General features: G+C 43.5%; 3 protein-coding genes across 8 annotated transcripts in view; 2 read left to right on the top strand and 1 right to left on the bottom strand.

Annotated features, from left to right (window-relative positions):
* The window catches only part of ripor2 (RHO family interacting cell polarization regulator 2), a 67,566-nt gene extending 55,997 nt beyond the window's left edge, over positions 1-11,569 (top strand). For 4 of the 6 annotated variants that reach the window (XM_006787855.3, XM_006787854.3, XM_035906552.2 and 1 more), the window contains exons 7-22: positions 1,225-1,374; positions 1,815-1,878; positions 2,190-2,233; positions 2,529-2,654; positions 2,741-2,889; positions 3,482-3,611; positions 4,448-5,206; positions 5,357-5,541; positions 5,789-5,951; positions 6,074-6,206; positions 6,415-6,576; positions 6,921-7,094; positions 7,771-7,973; positions 8,058-8,141; positions 8,242-8,332; positions 9,207-11,569. In XM_006787855.3, the coding sequence (XP_006787918.2) occupies positions 1,225-1,374; positions 1,815-1,878; positions 2,190-2,233; positions 2,529-2,654; positions 2,741-2,889; positions 3,482-3,611; positions 4,448-5,206; positions 5,357-5,541; positions 5,789-5,951; positions 6,074-6,206; positions 6,415-6,576; positions 6,921-7,094; positions 7,771-7,973; positions 8,058-8,141; positions 8,242-8,332; positions 9,207-9,307 (2,718 nt within the window). In that variant the 3' untranslated portion in view covers positions 9,308-11,569. Of the gene's footprint in view, positions 1-1,224; positions 1,375-1,814; positions 1,879-2,189; positions 2,234-2,528; positions 2,655-2,740; positions 2,890-3,481; positions 3,612-3,889; positions 4,037-4,447; positions 5,207-5,356; positions 5,542-5,788; positions 5,952-6,073; positions 6,207-6,414; positions 6,577-6,920; positions 7,095-7,770; positions 7,974-8,057; positions 8,142-8,241; positions 8,333-9,206 lie in introns of all 6 variants that reach the window. The other 2 variants (XM_087835063.1, XM_087835062.1) reach the window with 1 other exon arrangement.
* A 900-nt stretch (positions 11,570-12,469) lies between these two features.
* gmnn (geminin DNA replication inhibitor) lies at positions 12,470-16,018 on the bottom strand. Its single transcript, XM_006787853.3, has 7 exons — positions 15,957-16,018; positions 15,524-15,595; positions 14,471-14,563; positions 14,195-14,348; positions 14,026-14,108; positions 13,599-13,709; positions 12,470-13,195 (listed from the first exon to the last, which is right to left on the bottom strand). The coding sequence occupies exons 2-7, from the start codon at positions 15,578-15,580 to the stop codon at positions 13,022-13,024; spliced, it is 672 nt and encodes a 223-aa protein (XP_006787916.2). The 5' UTR covers positions 15,581-15,595; positions 15,957-16,018; the 3' UTR covers positions 12,470-13,021.
* Positions 16,019-16,124: 106 nt separating this feature from the next.
* On the top strand, positions 16,125-20,144 carry c22h6orf62 (chromosome 22 C6orf62 homolog). Its single transcript, XM_006787852.3, has 5 exons — positions 16,125-17,780; positions 17,875-18,051; positions 18,134-18,259; positions 18,564-18,698; positions 18,810-20,144. Exons 1-5 carry the CDS (start codon positions 17,652-17,654, stop codon positions 18,933-18,935), a joined length of 693 nt encoding a protein of 230 aa, XP_006787915.1. The 5' UTR covers positions 16,125-17,651; the 3' UTR covers positions 18,936-20,144.

The following is a 20,144-nucleotide window of genomic DNA, read 5'->3' on the forward strand; positions in this document are numbered from 1 at the left end:
TGTTTTGTTTTTTGCTCGCCTGCCGCTTCATCACATGTGAATTTTAGTTCAAAATAAGCCAAAAGATTCAAAGGACAGGTCGCTAAAAATCTGGAACCGCTGCTAAATGTTGTTGTTGGTACAATGGCTCTGAGTGAGTCAACCGCATCCTCGAAAAGTGCTGGGATTACAGCTCAGTGTTGCTTCATAATGACTCGTGTCTGTTTTTGGAGCCTTTTAAATGTTTGAATTTTAATGAAGTATGTGAAAAATTTAGGAAATACAAATATTGATGAGGAGAACTTGATTTTTAAAGAGTAGGGTTGGTTAAGGAGCACTCGTGTTTGGAAATGTGAAACAATTAAAAACGTTTGAAACAGCGTTATTATAAAGAATTATAATAACTTCATTACCAAAGCTTTGCTCATAATAAAATCATTTAAATCTGCTGTGCCTGTGGCTTCACGGCGGAGTGCATTTCTGTCTGTTGAGCTGAGCTTTTTGCTTCAGCATCATCGTGATTTGATTTCAGCTGAAACGCTGACATTTTAGCTCACACTGAGACAGCAGGATGTTGATGGAGTCGTTCCCTCTCCCTGCGGGTTTGGGTTAGGTCAGGCTAGTGCTGCAAACTGCAGTCGGGCAGACAAATGAGCTCTAAACCCCGTCTGCTGCTGCCCCGCCGTGGGAGTGTCCCACTGGGCTCGCAGACTGGGACAGTGCAGGCGTCGGGTTAGAGTTACACAGATATACAGCAGCTGCATGTGCCAGCTTACTTCAGGACATTTTTATCCATTCTTAGTTTATCCATTTGTCTCTCCTGTCGGTCTTGATGACTATCTTTCTGTCTGTGTGTGTAATGTCAGCCTTTTACTGTGTTTACTTCTGCAGGCCTTTTCTGCTTTGGACTTCCTGTACAGTCTTATTGACCATGTGATCAGATGTGTATCTGAAATAAAGTGTAAAGCAAAAGTTAATCATGTCTGTGCTTATTTCTGCTCTCATTGCACAAGCCTGAAGCTGTGCCATCCGTGAATGAATCTCAGTGGGAAGCAAACACAGAAAAATTCACATGGCAGTTGGAAGTTTTTGGGAATTTGCTCCTTGCCCGGGGATGTTTTCATGTATATGGAAGTTTATAACTCTGTTTCATAATTGCACAAGTTTCTGTCTCGTGTGTGTTACCCCACCTGCAAATTTGTGAGGGCCGATTAAAGATGGAGGGGACTCTGTGTGTGTGTGCAGGTGGATGAGCTATACGAGGCCTTCTGCATCCAGAGCCGTCTCAGAGAGGGTGCCATCCGGATGAAGCAGGCCTTTTCGTCCTCGCCCTCCACCAAAGGCACCAAAGAGAGTATCGCGGAGGTTAATCGTCGGTACAAGGAATACACCGAGGTACTCAGAGCTGTCAGCTGCAGACTCTTAGTCCTGTAAAGCGAATGGAGCTGTAAAAAGTAACTGTAAATGTAGGGTTACAATAATTATTATGACATTTAAACAGAGATATTTGCAGATTATATATAAACTCAGAACACGGCGCATTAAACGTAGTCACGTCTGACAGCACCCACTCTAAGTATATGATACAGATTACTGCTTACAGGGATTTGTAAACACTAACCTGCAAAGCCAGATACTTACCTTTAAATCCCAATAACAAGCGCACCTGTCGCCACCTGTGCCAAGGGCTTAGACCCGCCCTCCCGTCTCCTCTGTAGTTTGGTGTTGACCGGCTTTGTCAGAGCCTGCAGAGATAACTTGATTACTGTTGTTGTTCTTGTTTTTGTGAGGGCCGTTTGTGTGATGAGTCTTATCTCTCTCGTTCCGTCCTCCAGAACATGAGCGCATTTGAGAGCGAACTGGAGAACCTGCTCGGGGAGTTTCATATCAAAATGAAAGGTGGGACGTGAATGATTTAAATGAGAAGTTAATGCAAGTTTAGTCATTTACACACTGGAATTATTTAGAATCCAGATGTTTTGGTGATGATTTTACATCCATTGGAGCAAATAATCCTAAGATTTCTCACTCATGGACCAAGTTAGAAACCCTGAATCCCTGAAAAGTCATGACAAAAATATGCTTGACAGTTAAAAGCAGCTTGTCTCATTGTGCAATAATTCATTCTGAATAAGAAAGTGAGGTAACAACTCATTTTTTTTCTCTCCTCTTTGTGCATAATATAAATATCTGTCACTTCTATCTGACAGGTTTGGCAGGATTTGCTCGACTCTGTCCTGGAGACCAATATGAGGCAAGTTTATTTTCTTTGCCCTAACTGCTGACTCTTGGGTCTACTTTTAACAGGATTGGGACAGATAGACACAAGTGACTCTTTCAGCTTGAAACCGCTGTAATGATATTTATGTAGCAACAGCTTTGGCCATCTTTCAGTGAAACACCACTGTACACTCCACCCAGCTCCAAAGTTAGCTCTTAGCTGGTTGGTTTAGTGAGACGAACAGTGAGCACTTAAAAAAAATTAGCTTATAAGTTCAGCCATTATAAAGTTATATGGTTAAATTTTTTTTTTTTGCTCCTTCCTTTAGATCTTCATGCGTTACGGTCGCCAGCGGTGGAAGCTGAAGGGGAGGATTGAAGTAAACTCCAGGCAAAGCTGGGATGGAGACGAGATGGTCTTCATGCCCCTCATTACTGACCTTATTAACATCAAGGTCTGTACAAACCCAGATAGCCTCGTGTCTAACACGTTGCGCTGTGGCACTGAAATGAGAAACAAACATAAATTTGTGCCCATCAGGTGACGGAGCTGAAGGGTTTGGCCACACACATGCTGGTGGGCAGCGTCATCTGTGAGACCAAGGAGCTATTCACTGCCGTGCCTCAGGTGGTGGCTGTGGACGTCAACGACCTCGGGACCATCAAACTCAACCTGGAAGTCACGTGGTAGTAAGTAGAAGCTCGCTGAATCTAACCGGTGTTGCACGAATTAGGGTACATAATGAGTTGGCAACTGCCAGATGGTATCACTGCTGGGTAGCAGGATTGTTCAGAGGTAGTCCAGAACTATTTTAGTCTTGTTGCTGGACCGGCCATATGTTTGGAGCATCTACAACGGTTGTTAGTGTCACAGCATTAAAGTCGGGGTCTGCATGCCTTGTGGGGTCCTGCCATCTGCTGGTGAAACATCATAGTAACACCCACTTCATACTTTGTTTTTACACAACCGAGATGCCTTGCTGTGAGGTCAGAGGTCTCCAAACACAGCTCCAGAGCCAGCACCAAATGTTTCAGTACTGATTTTCAAAAAGGAGCACCTCATCAATGATGTTTTTCCCAGCCCTTGTTGAAAACCCATCATGAAATATTGTTGTTTACACTGCAACAGACCACCTCAGGAAGTGGCTTGAGTGACTGCATCACAGTGAATCTTTGTGGTTGTTTACACCACATTTTTAGGGCTGCCTATTTGTAGGTTTTTGAAACCAAATGTAAGCAGTGTCGTTAAGAGCTTTTGTCTTTTTTTTATCCTCCTCTCCAGCCCCTTCGACGTGGAGGACCTGACTCTGTCGTCTGGCAATGTGAGCAAAGCTGCAGCTCTCCAGAGACGAGTGTCTGTCTACAGCCAGGGCACACCGGAGACCCCCACCTTCCAGGACACCTCCTTTTTTGTGAGTCAAGCAAGTTGTTAGCATATTCTGTGATCCATAACACACTAACCCATGCACTGTCTGCACCGTGATGTAAATCATGCCCCATGTTATTTTTTCAGTTGATGCTTAAGCCGTGCAGGCACCACCCTTAAACTAACCCTAGCCCGTTTCCCTCCTTTTTTTGCATATTCCCATTATACCCACACTCTGCCCCCATCTTGTATATCCTACATTTCACCCACCTGCCCTCAAATACCCAACACCCTGTCTTATTTCCCTGCCTTTACTGTGTAAAGAAGTGGCAGCCCTACCCCATGGAGCGCCAGCGCTTCTCCTTCCTGCACATGCTCCGAGACACCCTGCTAGAGAAGCTAAGGCGCAGTCGTTCGTTTGGTGACCTGGCCTCACTGCGGCCAAGGCCCAAATCCAGTCTGGAGGTTTATGTGAGTGTGTTGTGGCCCCCGTGACCCTCCTAACCCAACTCTGTGTGCCCTCTTACCCCCACTGACATGATGAGGATGTAGTTCTCTGCTCCTGTGGACACACTTGGGTTCACCTTGTCCCTTTTTTTAAGGACTACAGAACGTCATGTGTGGCTCTTTGCACGTCTGTTTGCATGTTCGTTAAGCTGTTCCTATGTTTTCTGTTTATATTTACCTCACTGTTCGATTCAATTTGGGTTCAGATCTGATCACAAGTATAGTATCAGTATAGTGTGCCATCGCTTTTTCTATCTTGGAAAACAAGAGGAGCTTTCTTCTGCACTTTTCTGTCCTTCATTCACTGATTTCAGCCAGATCTCAGTCCTTTATCTTGTTTGCAGCACAGATTTATTCTCCTGTCTCTATTTTCAGTCCACACTGCCCGATGATGTCTTTGAGAACGGCGGCTGCGGTGTGGCTGAGTGCAAGCGTCTGTCGTTCACCTTCTCTGATACGTCTGGTTCTACGCCCAGCCCCAGCCCTGCCCTGAGCTCCTACTCCCCGGGCCAGTCCAACCCTGAGATTACTGTAACTCCTCCGGAAACAGAACCATTACCTACGCAAATCTTCCCAACTAGGGAGGACTCCATCGCAGAGGAGCATTTAGTGGAGGAAGAGGAGGAGGAAGAGTACGAGGAGGATGGGGAGACAGGCAGTAGAGGAAGCAGGGGCAGCAGGACCAGTGCCAGCATTGCCAGCGATGAAGCCGAAGCGGCCGAAGACTCGGAGTGGGAGCGCACAGAGTCTCAGCGTAATTCTAGCTCCAACTGTGGTTCAGCTGCCCCGTCCTTGTGTTCAGATGGACAGCTGTCCACAGTGGCTCCCGAGGATGTCTTCCTGGATCACGCCGACGAGCTGAAACCTGTGGAACTGGACACAGAGGAGGCGGGCAGCCTGACGAAGCAGCTCGTGAAGAGGCTGACTTCCTCAGAAATGATGCCGCCCAGTGGGAGCGCTGCTGAGGGTGAGGGAAGTCTGAGCTGGGCGGGAGAGGGAAGCAGGGCTTTCCTGGAGAGCAGCCTGGAAGAGGCCATCCACAGCCTGCTGACCAGATTAGAGTCGCTGACTCATCGCTGCAGAGAGCTGCAGGACCTGGAGCAGGAAGTGATGCGTCTGGAAGACCTACTGAAGGTAAACTCAGTCTCATTAACGTCTACAGAAGCTCTTGTGCACTAAAATTTTCAGAAAAACTGCCATCCTAGGGTTCATTTGAACTTTATTGTCTTGTTTGTCTTGTTTTTATACTCTTTGGATGCCCATCATCCTGTCTTTTCCCCCCAGTGCCGTCTCCCGGGTCATAGGAGTCGATCCTCTAGCCTGAGTCTGACTGTGGAGAGTGCCCTGGAGAGCTTTGACTTCCTCAACACCTCTGACTTTGACGACGATGATACCGGAGACGATAACGCCGTCATCAGCATTCCCCCACAGAGGTCTCCGATCTTTGATGCAGATGGAGAGAGGATCGGGTGAGTGTAATATTTTGCATTGGCTAAAACATTACAGTTTCATTTGTTTATATATACACATGCAGTTTTTTTTTAAGGTCCCATACCAAAAACTTTTGTGAGAACTTTGAAGTGCTTGGCAGCAAATGAAGAGTTTAATTCTTAGGATTCTTAGGAAGACTGGACTCTTTAAAAACAAACTCACTACACGTACAGTCGGTGTGTTACCGCTGCCCCTCGGTGGTGACTCTTGTATGTTGCTGCTCAGGGCTCAGCATCCAGAAGCCAGAGGACACCTGAGCGAAGCCCTGACAGAGGACACCGGGGTGGGCAACAGTGTGGCAGGAAGCCCCCTCCCACTTACCACTGGAAATGAGAATCTGGACGTGGCTATTGTCATCCACCTTCAGTACTGTATTCACCTCATACAGGTAGAGCTCCTTCTGATAGTTGATATCATAATTACCATTCATCCTGCTTAAGTAAAACACCAGCTACCTTCTGGAAATTTTAGCATCTGATATGTTTTCATTTTTTCTTGGTAACATGGCAGATGTTGACCAGTGGGGTCAGTGTCTGGCAGCGTCGCAGTGTCCTCCTCAAATTGTCAGGACAGACCCAGCTGCTAGAGGAGTTAGCAGAGATCAGCGTGGACAAACTGGGAGCAATAACATCTGCTGCTGATGGTGGGTATCTAAACACGTAGACCAGATTTCCTCCAACAAGGCCGCTGTCCTGCTTTACTTTACTCTGTAGTTTTTGCATAATCTGGAAACTTATCCCAAAGAACAACATACGTCTTATACTTTAAAGCAGGAAAACAAATCGTTACGGTGCATGAAGGAGGTTTGAGGGTTTGTGGTCTGACCTCGTGCTCTGCCCTGTTTTCCTCAGTCCTCCCGGGCCTCGTGGAGCGCCCCCAGCTGATGACTCTGTGGTCAGAGTGCAGCGGCTCTGAGGGACTTTTCCACACCACGCTGGACAGAGTGTTCAAACACATGAATCAGCGCTACACGGCGGTGCTGCAGGAGAACCGCCCACACGGCGCCGATACAGGTTCGCTCGTCCCTTCTTTGTTTCTGCAAACAGACCACGGGTTATACTTAAAAATTCATCTTCAGTCAGGGCTTCAACTGACTCACGTATTCAGGGTGTAAACAGGTTTTAATGTGCTCCTGGGGGGGAAACTAGACATCTGCATTTAACTGAGAATATAATGCAGCTGATGAAAATGGATAGAAACAAACTGGTTTATGTTATGAAGTAAACTGTGACTGCAGGCTGTGTGAACACGGCATTGTGATTTTTTTTTTTCCTTTGGTTTTTGTTGTATAGCTGAAACTAAATAATGTTATGCAGTTATCTTGGAACAATGCACTGATCTCTTCTCTTCTCTCCAGCGATTAGCATGGTAGTGGGTGAGATGGTGGACAGGAGCGACCTGCTGGCGGCACAGAGTCCTCCCACTGCTGCGCTCTCTCAGGACGTCCTGACTGTGTTTCAGTTCTACAGCTACATCTTACAACATGAAGTCCAGGACATGGAGACGCACCTACTGCACCTGGCCAGAGAGGGTGCGCAAAAGCTGTGATGCTTACATCGTGACACAAATTCCTCTGTTGTTGGCTGTGTCCTGCAATAACCGAATTATTTTCTTAACCTAAGTCGCAAAATGAGTATATTTTGTGCTACATGGCATACACGGACACCTGTGCAAGTCCAAGATTTGTCCAAGTTAATCCAAATATTAGAGCTAACATTTTGATGCTTTATCTACAACATGGGGAAGAGCAGCGTTTCATGATTTATGAGATGAATCATCAGCAATTTGCAAATTCTGAGCTAAATCACTGTGACCTTTGCTTTCCACAATAATTAGTTAACACAGAAAAACGCAGCTTTCAGCTTTCCGTGTGTTTTGAAGCTGTGTGTTTTTTTCTTTTGTTTTTTTTTTTTTTAATGTAATGTAAATATGCCCGTCTCTAAAGCACTCTGGGTCAGTTTCTGTTGTTTAAATGTGCTATAGGCTATAAATAAAATCGACGTGATTGCCAACAGTATTGATGCTATCATGCTAGTATCAGTCCAATAGTAATACCAGCGTTTGCATCGATGTATCTGGATCGATCACCTCACCTCTAATCAGGATTTAGTAGAAAGGACGTTTGTGTGTAGATGAGGCCTGTGAGTGTTACAGCTGGTCCTATCCTCGGTTTAATCTGCGTGTGTCTGCGTTGGCTTCCTCCTCAGAGGTGTTTGCAGAGGTCCTGTGCAGCGGAGACTATTCTCGCTGTCTCGCAGAACTGGAGGAGGTACCTTTGTCATCTCTCTGGCCTGGAAGCAGAACCCTAAGGGCCCTGGCATCCCTCCTCACTGCAGAGGACCCTCAGGTCAACAAGGCAGCCGCCGACTACCTCTCTTCTGGAGCGTCAAACAAGCACTTCAGGACTAGGGTGAGTAATGCTCAAGAGAAAACGGTAGGCGCATCATTTCTGCCTTTTGAGCCACATTTTTAATGGTTGTTTGTGTGTCTGCAGGCAGTGGAGTGCTACACCCAGGCACTGTCGGAGGCTGGAGTACAGAGTCAGAGGGCAGCCTGCTCAGCTCTCAGCTGTCTGGAGGTCAGTAGCTGTTTACTAAACTGTGCAAACAGCATTTTTATGCAATAAAGAGAAACATGTCCTTTGGTTTTTTACATTTTTATCTTGTTTGTGTGCGCAGGCAGTCGAGAGCATCAGAGCAGTGGTAGCGCTGTGCGATTCAGCCGACGAAGAGCTGCGTCACGTGGCCATAGAAACCCTGCTCACGTTCGGTGCGTATACACAACTGCCATGAGGTCATTTACACACTATAGTGCTATTAAGATGTGTTTAATTGCAGTGTTGACTGTAAATTCCAAGAAAAACACGTTTTCTCTTGCTTGTTTTCTGGGGCAGATGTTTGAGCTTCAACACTTTCTCTGCAGACACTTTAAAATCTTACATTGAAGGCAACTTTTCTCAAACACCGAGGGTTTTAACTCAGCATGCAGATTCTTATATTTTCTTTTGCCAATTTGTTACGTCCTTCCGTTGCCTTCTTTCTGCCACAATCTTGATTGTGGGGATACGAATACTGCCATCTGAGAAGTAGGTGGTCATTACTAACAGAAGCTACTTTTAGCTGCTCCTTCACCACAAGAGATCGCCTCAGCAGGCAACGCTGCATGTTTGGTTTGGCAAAGCCATTCCTGACGCAAATTCAAACCAGCGACCTTTCATTTGCCAAGTGATTTATTCTCGCTAATATTTTTAGAAGATTCTGTTGCTCCTTCTGGCCTTCCTCCAAATTTTCATTCTTAACCCTTGTCAACCAGTTTTACCCGATTCCCAGCAAAATATGCAGGCATCTTGCTGGAGACACCAGTAAGTTCAGCGCCGAGTTTGATGCCATTTCAGTGAACATTGTGTGAAACAGTCTTTGTGAAAGTTAGACAATCCGAAAATCTGTGACAGTCCCACACACACTTAGTGAATGTATCTGTAAAGCTGTCCTCTCTGCAAAACATTCACTTTTTAACTAACTGCACATGAGGCGTTTGTGTACCATCAGTAAATTGTAGCTTTTCCCCGTTCTCCCCTTCAGTAGTTACGTGAAAGGTGACTGTGGACAAATTATTTCTAATAATCTCTTTTTGCCGCTTGCAGGTGAGGAGGGGCGCCTGGCGTACGAGCAGCTTGACACTGTGCCGGGGGAAATGATCCGTCTGGGCACACGGCGAGGAAACGCCGTCACCACTGCCTTCTGAGCCATCACTGAAAAGAGAAACGGACTGCACCCGGACCTCCGAGGACAACACTTGCCTCCTTAGCTCAACCCACACAGCACACCTCACAGGGCCGTTAGCGACTAATCTGTTCATCGATCTGCTTTCTAGCAACAACAAACGTTTTCACTTAAACTGCAGTTAATCACTGTTACTCACTGCCTCCTGAAAGGAAGTAACACCAAACAAGTTGTCTTAACCACAAGGACACACAACCTAGACCCCTCCTGACGCACGCTTACACTCCTCCTCACCCTGCTGTCTGAGCCAGGCACACACCAGTCACGTTAAGTTGAATTGAAAAGCACAAATTTTGACTGGACACAAAGCGGCTGAGAGCTGCTCCAAAGACTGTGGAAGTCAAGCAGCGGGTCTTCACCCTCCTGTCAAAAAGGCTTCAGAGAACACCCGTCTCACGCACTCTCTGAATAATCTCAAGTTTTACAGATTTATTGTACCACGCAATATACTATGATCTTTGTATAATCACTGTTAACATGCGTTCACCTAGATTAGAAGTGCTTTCTGACGCTTTCGGAAGACCTGCACTGTTGTAAGGCGTGTAAATACGGCTTAGTTTACACGTGATACACGTGGTTGTGTTCAAGACGTAATTTCAGGGATTCTCATGTGGTTGAAAGACCTGTGTGTTTTTTGGCAGGGAGGAACATTAATAAGATGAGGTCACAGCGGTCCAGGGGAGACGGGGGTTTAGCACAGTGCCCAGTGTTCACTCACGCAGCAGTTTGCGTCTGAGATTTCTCCTACTTGCAGTTTAACAAGTGCAATTTTTTTCTGTACATATGTGATTTTTTTTTTCCTTTTTTTTTGCACCTGGCTGACACGTGAAGCCCATTTGATATCGTCAGCTTTTGACCTTTTGAGCCTCGTTGTGGCTGAGCTGGCACATTACACAAATACTCTTTGTAAATGTATGTTTTGTTTGTTTTTCCTACAAGGTCAGGAGCCAGTCGAGGGCAATAAACTAGGCAGAGGACCTCATGAGAATGCACTTTCTCGGCAGTTGTGCAGAGAGGATGAGTTGAGGCAGCACGCGAGCTGATAGCAGGATAAGACATTAAGCTTTTGGCCTTTTCTGCCACACTTTGGGTCTGCTCCATGCAAACGGTTTAATGGGAACACTGACCCAGGGGAGGCATCTATCTCCAGCTTTTCTCATTGTAACTGTACTACTGAGTCTGGTGCTGCTGCACAGTGACAAAACTTAGAAGCTCACACGTCATATATTTATTATTTACTCCTTGTTATTCTAATATTCTGTCATGTTATTTTGTATTAGAGCAGACCACATTGTTATGTAAATGATTGTATATTTATGCTCTACTTTCAGGTCTGGTATTTGAATTAATGTCTTTTGTTTAAAAAGGCCTCTGTGTTTTTACCATATGACTCGTGTTTGATTATAATTGGAGTTTATTTTCAATTTAATTATATTAGATTGTTATTTTGGAGAATATTAAGATTTGCTAATAGTAATTATAGATTTTGTTTTCCCTAAAAGGTCCCCAAACTAACGGGGCATTTATATGATAGAGATGTTACTTTATTAAGTAGATTTACTATAACCAAAGGAAAAATCTTGGGATTTTAAAACGGTCTTTTAATAAGAGCTCATCCAGGAGAATGTATTTTCAATACAGCGTGTACATTTGGACTAGAACCCTCAGACTTATCTTTGGAAGCACAAAAAGGAAAAAAAGGCAAACCCGTAATATGAGGATCTCGTTACATCTGGTTGTAACTGCACAATCCAAAAGCCATATTAAAAAGCAAGCGGTTAGTATTTTTATGAAAGGTATTCTTTTTGTAATATAATCTGTAAATGCGTGAAGTTGATACTAAAAGTTGTTTCTTTTTTACTTTCATGCAGCCTTTTGAAAACGTGGTCCAAATTTAAATTCCTTTTCGAGATGTGAACAGCATTACAGTATTTTGGTCCAGTGACTCACTCGGTGTCTAATTTTCTCTCTTCACAAACTCGCTGTTGACCTGTTTAACAAGTTAATTGGTGGACTGTTCAGTTCCTTAGCACCGTATATAATACAAGGTGACAAAATGTGCACGTTTAGAGGTTTTAATAATAACCGCTGAAACTGAACTTCATCCATCTTCTTGGTCAATAGCTTCAGTACTGATTCATGTGGTTGCACACTGCTCTTCTCCGTCGTGGTTCCTCTGCTCATCAAGAAGTTGCAATAAAGTTTATTTTTGCATAATTAAAAACTGGATTTTTCTTTCCCCACACGGAGTCCATCCATTCTCTTCTGCTTCTCCTTGTCAGTGTCGTGGCTGGAGCCTGAGTCTTAAATAGAATGTTTTGTTTTTTTAAGTCCTGCTGTTTTAAATTAATGAGTGTATATGCAAATCCATAATCGATCTGACTGTTACAAGTACACAGCAGCTAGATTTTATGAAAAAGTGGGCGTACAAGCTTAACAAAAAGAGTCAGGTCTTAGTTGAGTGTAGATTTGACGATTTTATACTGTTAAGACATGACACAGCCTAAGCCAGCAATGTCAAACTCATTTTACATTGTGAGCCACATACAGCGTACTCTGATCCTAAATGGGCCAAACCACCAGTGTACGTCAGTTTTTCCTTCCATAGCACAGTAACAGAGACCTCTAGTTGAAGTCATTTGTGTGTCACTTTGCTGTAGTATGACAGGCTATCGGGGAGGTCTTTATCAGTGAGAAAAGCTGCAACGCTTATCAAAATACAGATAAAAGTTCAAGATTTAGCCCAACACCACCCAGTGGACCGATTGGAGTCTTTGGCAGAGCCAAGTCCTACCCCTGGACATATGTTAGAAACCCCCCTGGTCGAAGCTTATCCTCAAACAAGCTTAGTGTATACTGCAAACACTGCAGCATAATGGTTGCACAAATGCTCTTCCCAAATTAGCAGCACATTCGAGTGTTCTTTCTTCAAGTCTACTCTGCAAGTGAATTATACCTTTGGACTGACAAAACAAAATTACATTTCACATTAGTGTGAAGAGAGGGGAGGGAGAAAAAGAAAAAACCCCAACCACAAGTCCCTAGCATACCCATTTATAATTTTCTCATTTCCATAGCAACTTCACCCTTTAGGTTCAGCAAGAACTACAAGCTTCAATAAGTGTCAAGATTTAAAATATAAAGTTTATTTACACCAATTTCACAATTTTACAGTGAGGCAGCATTTCAGGGTCATGCTCTTTGCCACATCTGGCAGTAAATAACTGACCAACAGTGCACATTTAACTTATCACAACAGGGAAAAACAGGTGTTCAAGTAAAATTTGTAAACACTGTCAGCTCAACAGGAGCCGCAAGACAAATCAAGTGCCAAAAGAAGCACGTTGGACAAGCATTTTAGTTTCACCTGCCCAAGGTAAACTTCTTTTAGACTAATGGTTGTGGACACCCTGACATGGAAGTCTTTCAGGTGCCAGCAGCTTAGTTCACATCTGTACTTGTCTTCCAATGACACATCAAGGGGTCTTCTGTTAAAGGAAACCGTCACTGGCTTAGTTTCTTAAGACCCTTAAAAACCTGAGCAAGCAATGATGAAAAATACATTTAAAAATAAAAATTGCAGGCTGAATTTAGAGTACATACACATCTTTAAAGCTCATCTCGTACTCGTTGCAGTCAAAGCTTACTCAGGTCAAAATGTCAAAGTCATGCAGTATTAGTTCTGGAGTCCTGAGGGTCCTGGTTCTTCATCATCTGATAGCTCTTCTGCAGAGCCTGGATCGTTTTCACTCTGATCTGCCAAGTCGTCGCCTTCATGTTCAGCCTCTTCTTCATCAAGGGCAATCCCTCTGAGCTCATCCAGATTGTCAGGAGATTTCCCAGTCAGTCTCTAAAAAGAGAGTACACCAAGTTTCATTTACCAACAGGCCCATCTGTGCAGTCCTGTCCAGTTTATCCATGCAACTCTCCACCTGGTTAAGTACTCTACTCAGGGAAATTGGGTTTAGCTCAAAAGGCTGAAATTTTTACCACCAAGTTACTACTTTGTGCCAACTGATTAAACAGAATGAGAGTCCAAAATTGTAATTGCAATGCTGCAGCAAGTAGCCAGATGCATATCGTGTTACTCCAACCCGTTTAAAGTTTGTTTAGCGATACATTAAGCTTCCTGGTGCATCCCTCCAGTTCCACTTTCTCAAAACTGTCCACAGTAATGTTGGTACACAGCTGATAACATTAACAGATTTAGTTTTTCGCCACAACTCAATGTGCAGTCAAATTTTAATACCTACCTCAATCATGTCAGCCATGTACTGGACATGTTGAGCGAGCTCCTGCAGCTCTTCGTTTTCACTCTGAAGCTTTGTTAGCTGCTCATCTCTGGCCTCTATGCTTTTGTGGAGCTGAAACAACAATGCAAACACCAAGTTAAGACAACCTCCTACACATGGGAGGTCTAAACCAGAAAACTGCTTCACGTTAATATACTGTACAGGCAATCTAGTCAAACAATTTAAGAGTTACAGGAATAGTGAAGTAGTGTCCATGAATGCAGAAAAATGCCAGCATTAGCACCTTTTATATAGAGGAGAATTCAGTGAGCTTCAGAGCTACTCAAGTACCAGCTGGTCAGTAGCCAAAGGTCAAGCGTGTCAGTGGGAGCGTGGGAACAGCTCAGTTTGCAGCTAAACATTAGCAGACTCTCAGTGATTAACTCACCTTCTCATTCTCCTGTAGAACATTGTACAGTGCTTTCCGTCGCTCCTCTGCTACCTCTTTCCAGTAGGTGGAAGGTGGAGTTTCTACAACAGCAGCAGAGGGTTTAGATCAGAGTTTGAGATAAAGTGAAAATTTGTGACCATCTAGCGCACCGTGCTGCCTTCTCTACCTTTGATCATGAGCTCATATGCTTCTTTGGACATGCCATCTATTAACCCATCAGCTGCTCCTGTTTGAGTGGATTTGACTTCCATCTTAACTCTCTTTGAACCTCTGATTTGCTCAGCCGTCCAATTCTTCCGCTTTGGACCAGCCTTTCCAGCCTAAAAAACAAATCATTTCCAAAATTTAGGCTTGAAAGATGCAATTTTCATGAGTGATTCAACATCTACAAGTCTTAATCTCATGCAAGCCAATTTGGACAAGATGGACAGCTACTACAAACCTGAGCTGACCTCCCCAGGTCTGAGTTAACCTGACGAACTTGCAGGGTTTGTCTGGCAGGTCCCATAGTCTTTTGAGAAGGTGTGAAAAGGCTCTGAAAGGCATCCAACACAAGTAACCGTTACTGTATATCTGATTAGATTACAACATGCTAACAAAACAGAAGGTGAGACTCCCCCTTCCCCCTGATTAGCCTTTAGAAACTAAAGATTGAGTCACATGGGAAAGTAGCAGAACCCATGTTCTTATTCTCAAAGCTTCTATTCAGCAAGGATTAGCATCACTTCACAAGCTTTACTTTAGTTACACTGTCACCAGGAGAAAGGGCATAAGTGAGGTGCCACAACAGCAGTGCCATGTGCAACAGACCTACAGGTGTGCAAAGCGCGGGTAGAGCACAAATTCTTAACAGCCGTGGGAAAGTCTCTCTTCAATGATCATTACAGAGCAGCCAGAAAACACAATTTGTTAATGTTTGGCCACAGCTTCACAAGACTGCTGGGGTGTTTTGTATAATGGGTGATTAAGTTGTGAGTGGGCCTTTTCCTTAAGGAACAGCAAAGTAGAAACCAAAACAAATGTAATTTTGTTTACGTGTAAGCAATAAGACACCGAGCTGCTCAGCAATATGATGAATTTAAATGCCACTTTACAGGAAATACCACATTTAAGTGCCTTTCCACACAACCCAACCCTGAAGTGTCCTTTAGGACTGACCTTCAAGCCACTTACAGTAGATGGCTTTGTTCTGTTGAGACTACATGTCCAGAGACTGCTGCAGCTGGATTATACATGTTAATATAAAGGAATAAAGACAACAATAAACGGAAGGGGCAATCTTGGCCTTCTATATTTACATGGAAGATTTTGGTTTTGGAGTTTAAAAATACTGACCCTCACCCGAAAAAAAATAATTTCATGAGTCTCTAAAATGATACCAGTCACCCAAGAAAGGTAGTATAGGAGATATTTGAGCACTACTAGGGAAATGATTACCACCAATGATTACACTTGAAAGTCAAAATGATGAAACAACTTAAGTCTTTGTACTTACCTTTATGTTCTCATTGGACTTCTGGTGGCTCTGCTTTACTTTTCCACTGGCGTTCATTTTTTTTCTCGAAACCTGAGCCAGGACAAGTAGTAGACAAAGAAAGCTTGATTTTTAATTAGCAAAAACTATTTTTTAAATAAATAAATAAATAAATAAACAAACCTCTAGCCGTCTAGCTTACCATTGACTAGTGATTCTACCCACTTAGAAACGCTACTCTATAAGGAAAGGATTAAAGATTAAAGTTTCCCCACTTTTAAAACAAGCCATGGTAAGAAGGCCTCGAGTCAGCTGGAGCTTAAGGAAAAACAATCAGCCACGTTTAAAGAAGGCAAATTAGCCGACGTGAAAGATACTTAATGTGATATAACTGTGGATAAAAAAAATAAAATAAATTAAAACCAGTTAATATAAAAACATTAACAGAACTTACCCTGCCTGCTTTTTTTTTTTTAACCTCAGTTTCCCGTTCGCTCGACTCTTCTCCGATACTCCCGCGCCAGAGGCTTAAATACGCCCACTCCGTCACGTGAGCAAGAGGCCAGTGAGGCGCATGCTCACAAAGAATTATTTTTTTGCACCGTTGTTTTTTTCCCCTCGTGCGGTCACATGTCAAGGCACGTCATATCTTTGTAGTTGACTGTGCAGCCATTTTGGGGGAGGCTGTAGACCGTCTAGCTTGTATGTGCCATTATTAGCTACCTAAAAAAAAAAACACGCAAACAAAGAAACCAAACGGAAAAAACGTTGGACGACACGTCGTTAAATATGGGCCCGCCGGGAGACAGAAAACTCCACATGTCGACTGAAAGAACGGAGGACTTGAGCTGGATTGTCGATTTATCTTGACATGGCATGCGGCAGGGCGAGCCGGAGGTTGTGACGACTGAAGAAAAGGAGAGAAAGAAAACAAGCGCAGCAAACACCTCGAAACTTCAGACGTGGAAAGCGGGGGGTTGATTTCTTTTGTTTAGCTAACAATTATTTCGCCATTCAACTACTGTCGTTGATTGGCTATAATTGATTCCCCTGGGCTGGTTCTGTTTTTTTGTCGATGAAGTAGTTAACAAGGCACGACTGAAGTACATTACATTTAGCGAAAATGGTGTAAACGGTTAGTGAGTGAAGCCCGCAGGTTTCTTAGACTCAAACAGCACTGGCAGTCACATTGAGCCGAGGAGGTGGGGGAAATGTAAACGCGTTTAAAGATGACTGTACGCTAAGCTAGGTGATCACACATAGGCCTCAATTAAGCCAATCAGTCAGATGATAAGATGTAGCTATATCGCTGGTTCACTACTAGTTAGTGTCGGAAGTAAATGCCTAGATTAGCCTGCTAGCTCACCTTAGCTAGTGTGCTAAAAATACGCCCACATCATGACTATCGGCAGTGGCAGCAACGACACAGGCTCTGGGCCAAATGAGTGGCAGTAAAAGTCACGGAAATGTCAAGTTACTTTCGCAGTAGTCTTCGATGTTACCCGGTGCCAATATCTCCTGGCATCTGTGTTTACCTGCCATCTTCGTCTGTATCCCCAGTCCGTCTATAACACGCACATAACAGTGTCTGCACGGAAGCAAAAAGACAGCCATGGATGAGGGACTTTGAAATGACCCAAACGATAGAATATTTGTCTGCTTGCTGTAGTCCACAATCTCAATTGCAGAAAACTAGCGATATGGGTTTTTGCAGCAGCGCTTTCTGCTGATTTCAGTACCATCTATAGGAGGAAAAAGTTGAGTCATTTGAGTTGCTGTTTTAATTTAAATCTTTGTTGTAATCCCTCCATGGCAGGTTGAAAAACGAAGCTCACGGTCCTTGAAAGTCATGTCTTAAAACATGGATTTCTGATCAAGCATAAAGGAGATGTAGTCTTAGCTTGTCGACCATTCCCCCCCTCCTCAACACTGCCCTTTTTTTTAACAAAACAATCGAAATGACTTAGTTTTGTTTAAGATTTTTATGACCTTTTAAGTTCGTAGTTGGTATACTGAGGATTTAGCCTAGAGTTTTGATGCGTTGTTTCTGCAAAGGGTAGCCAGCTCCATCCTTTATCAAACAGAAAGTAGAGAGTGTAGCCAAAATATACTGCAGAAGAGGAGAAGACACTACCATCGAAATCCAACCATGGGGGACCCAACTTCACGCAGAAATCAAACACGAAATCGACTTCGAGCTCAACTTCGGAAGAAAAGGGAATCTTTGGCTGATCAGTTTGACTTCAAGATTTATATAGCCTTCGTTTTCAAAGAAAAGGTTTGCCAGCACTACAGGTCCACTCATGTTTGTTCCTCATTGTAGAACCAAAGCAATGCCTTAAAATATCCCCCTCCCTTTTTTTTCATTACAGAAGAAGAAGTCAGCACTTTTTGAGGTAGCCGAAGTTGTGCCAGTGATGACCAACAACTATGAAGAAAATATCCTACGAGGTGTGCGCGATTCCAGCTACTCTCTCGAGAGTTCAATAGAGCTCCTGCAAAAAGACGTTGTGCAACTACACGCGCCCCGATACCAGTCAATGCGAAGGGTGAGACACAATACCATTTGAAAGGGGGAGTGTATGGAAAAGTAAACATTTTGTGTCATGTTAGCTGTCTGTGTTTTTACAGGATGTGATAGGCTGCACTCAGGAAATGGATTTTATCCTATGGCCACGCAACGATATTGAGAAGATCGTCTGTCTGCTGTTCTCCAGATGGAAGGGGGCCGATGATGAACCCTTTAGGCCTGTTCAGGTCAGTCCTTAGCACTTTAGGTTTGGTCAGAACTATAGAAAGTTATAAATATCTTTGTGTACACTATATATTTTTGAAATCACCTGCACAGTGTAGCAATTTTAAATAGTAAAAAAAAAAAAAGCATGTTATCAGCAAATTCAATTTTGCAGCCAGTTTCCCAGATATGTATGAAGTTCAGTCCTCAACTAACACGAAACACTGCGAGTTTGTAGCCTGAGACTAGGCTTAATCTGTGTCTGGGAAACTGAGACTTTACATAACAAAACTTTGTCCTTAGTTCTTAAGTCTGTCTTTTTTACAGGCCAAGTTTGAATTTCATCATGGAGACTACGAGAAGCAGTGCATGCATGCTTTGGGTCGTAAAGACAAGGCTGGAATGGTCATGAACAACCCAACTCAGTCTGTATTTCTCTTCATGGATAGACAGCACTTACAGGTATGTCGCATCACTGAAAATAAAATGTAATTCTCCTAAAAAGAGGAGGAAAAAACCCTGAAATGGTCTTGTTAACACACTTTATCACAAATGTTGTCCACATTCTTTCAGACTCCTAAAACCAAGGCCACAGTTTTCAAGTTGTGCAGCCTCTGCCTGTACTTGCCCCAGGACCAGCTGACCTGCTGGGGTGTGGGAGACATCGAGGATCACCTCCGCCCTTACATGCCTGATTAAGGCTTCTTGCTCCACCCAGCCACACGGAGGGGGAATGAAAAAGAAAAAAAAAGCCTTTCTCCCTTCCTCTTGCCTAAGCCTTCAGAAGCAAATTGATGTACTCATCTCCATCCTTTTTTCCCTTTAAGATGTGAACTTATGCTTGGATCTCCTTTTTTGTTTCTACTCGTTCTACCTTCCCTGACCTGAAGCTGATTGAGTTCCCATCCTTCATTTTTTTTTCTGCCTCATGCTCCCAGTGTGCCCCCACCCCTCTTCTCCCTACCATTTTTGGATTTATCCCTCACCTTTTTTTCCACTTCCTCCTCATTCCCTGCTTCTCACTCACCTATTTTTGTTCATTTGAACCTGCACGAACATTGATTTTGAGTGGTTGGTTGTTCTCTTGGAGCTGCACTGTCAACAGCACCGGTCATTGAAGGAACTCTTTATGTTGCATCAGAACAGGAACAAACAATACACAGGTCATCATGGTGGTTCTCACATGGACGCGTTTTATATCCTTGTTGTCATAAGAAATGATTGTTAAAGCTTGTAATGTCACGCAGGTGTCTAGAACAACTTTACGCAGTCTTGTGACCGAGGACAGGTGTGGAGAGGTGTTTAAACACCCGTGTAAGCAAAGAGATAATGAGATGAACAGTATCTGTCAAATCATATGGTGTAGGTATCGCTTCTTATAAACAGCCTTAGTTATTTTGCTGGACTTTCAAAGATGGTTTGGTGTCATTTGCTTTCCTCTGAAACATGCTAGGCAAGCCTTCGCTAAAACCTTGAGTGACTTGAAAGGTGTTATACACACAAAGTTGGTTAGACGTTGAGGGTCATGTTCACTGTTCAAGCACTATTCCATTGAGCTACTGAAATGATGTTTTTATGTTTGTTTTATTGGGGATGTGGGTTGGTGAGTAACTGAAATGGCGACATTTATTGTTTAACATACCTAACAAAAGTTGCTGAAAGCTAATTCTGTTATTTTTATTTGACCTACTAAAAGTTAGATGATTTGCCACCATGCTCATCAAATTAAATTGGGTTTTGCAGGCTTGCTTGTCAAAGAATATTACGCACATATAATTTTGCTCCTTGTTGATTCAGTGTGTTCACTTTAAAAGGATGTAAGGCGTGTAACTTCTGGAGTTTTTTCTCTGTTGGTTCTCAAATCAATACTGCTGAGCATATCCCAATACAGTGCAAATTCTGAAAGCA

The sequence above is a fragment of the Neolamprologus brichardi genome, chromosome 22 (assembly GCF_056152115.1).
Source record: "Neolamprologus brichardi isolate AB-2024 chromosome 22, ASM5615211v1, whole genome shotgun sequence".
NCBI lineage: Eukaryota > Metazoa > Chordata > Actinopteri > Cichliformes > Cichlidae > Neolamprologus > Neolamprologus brichardi.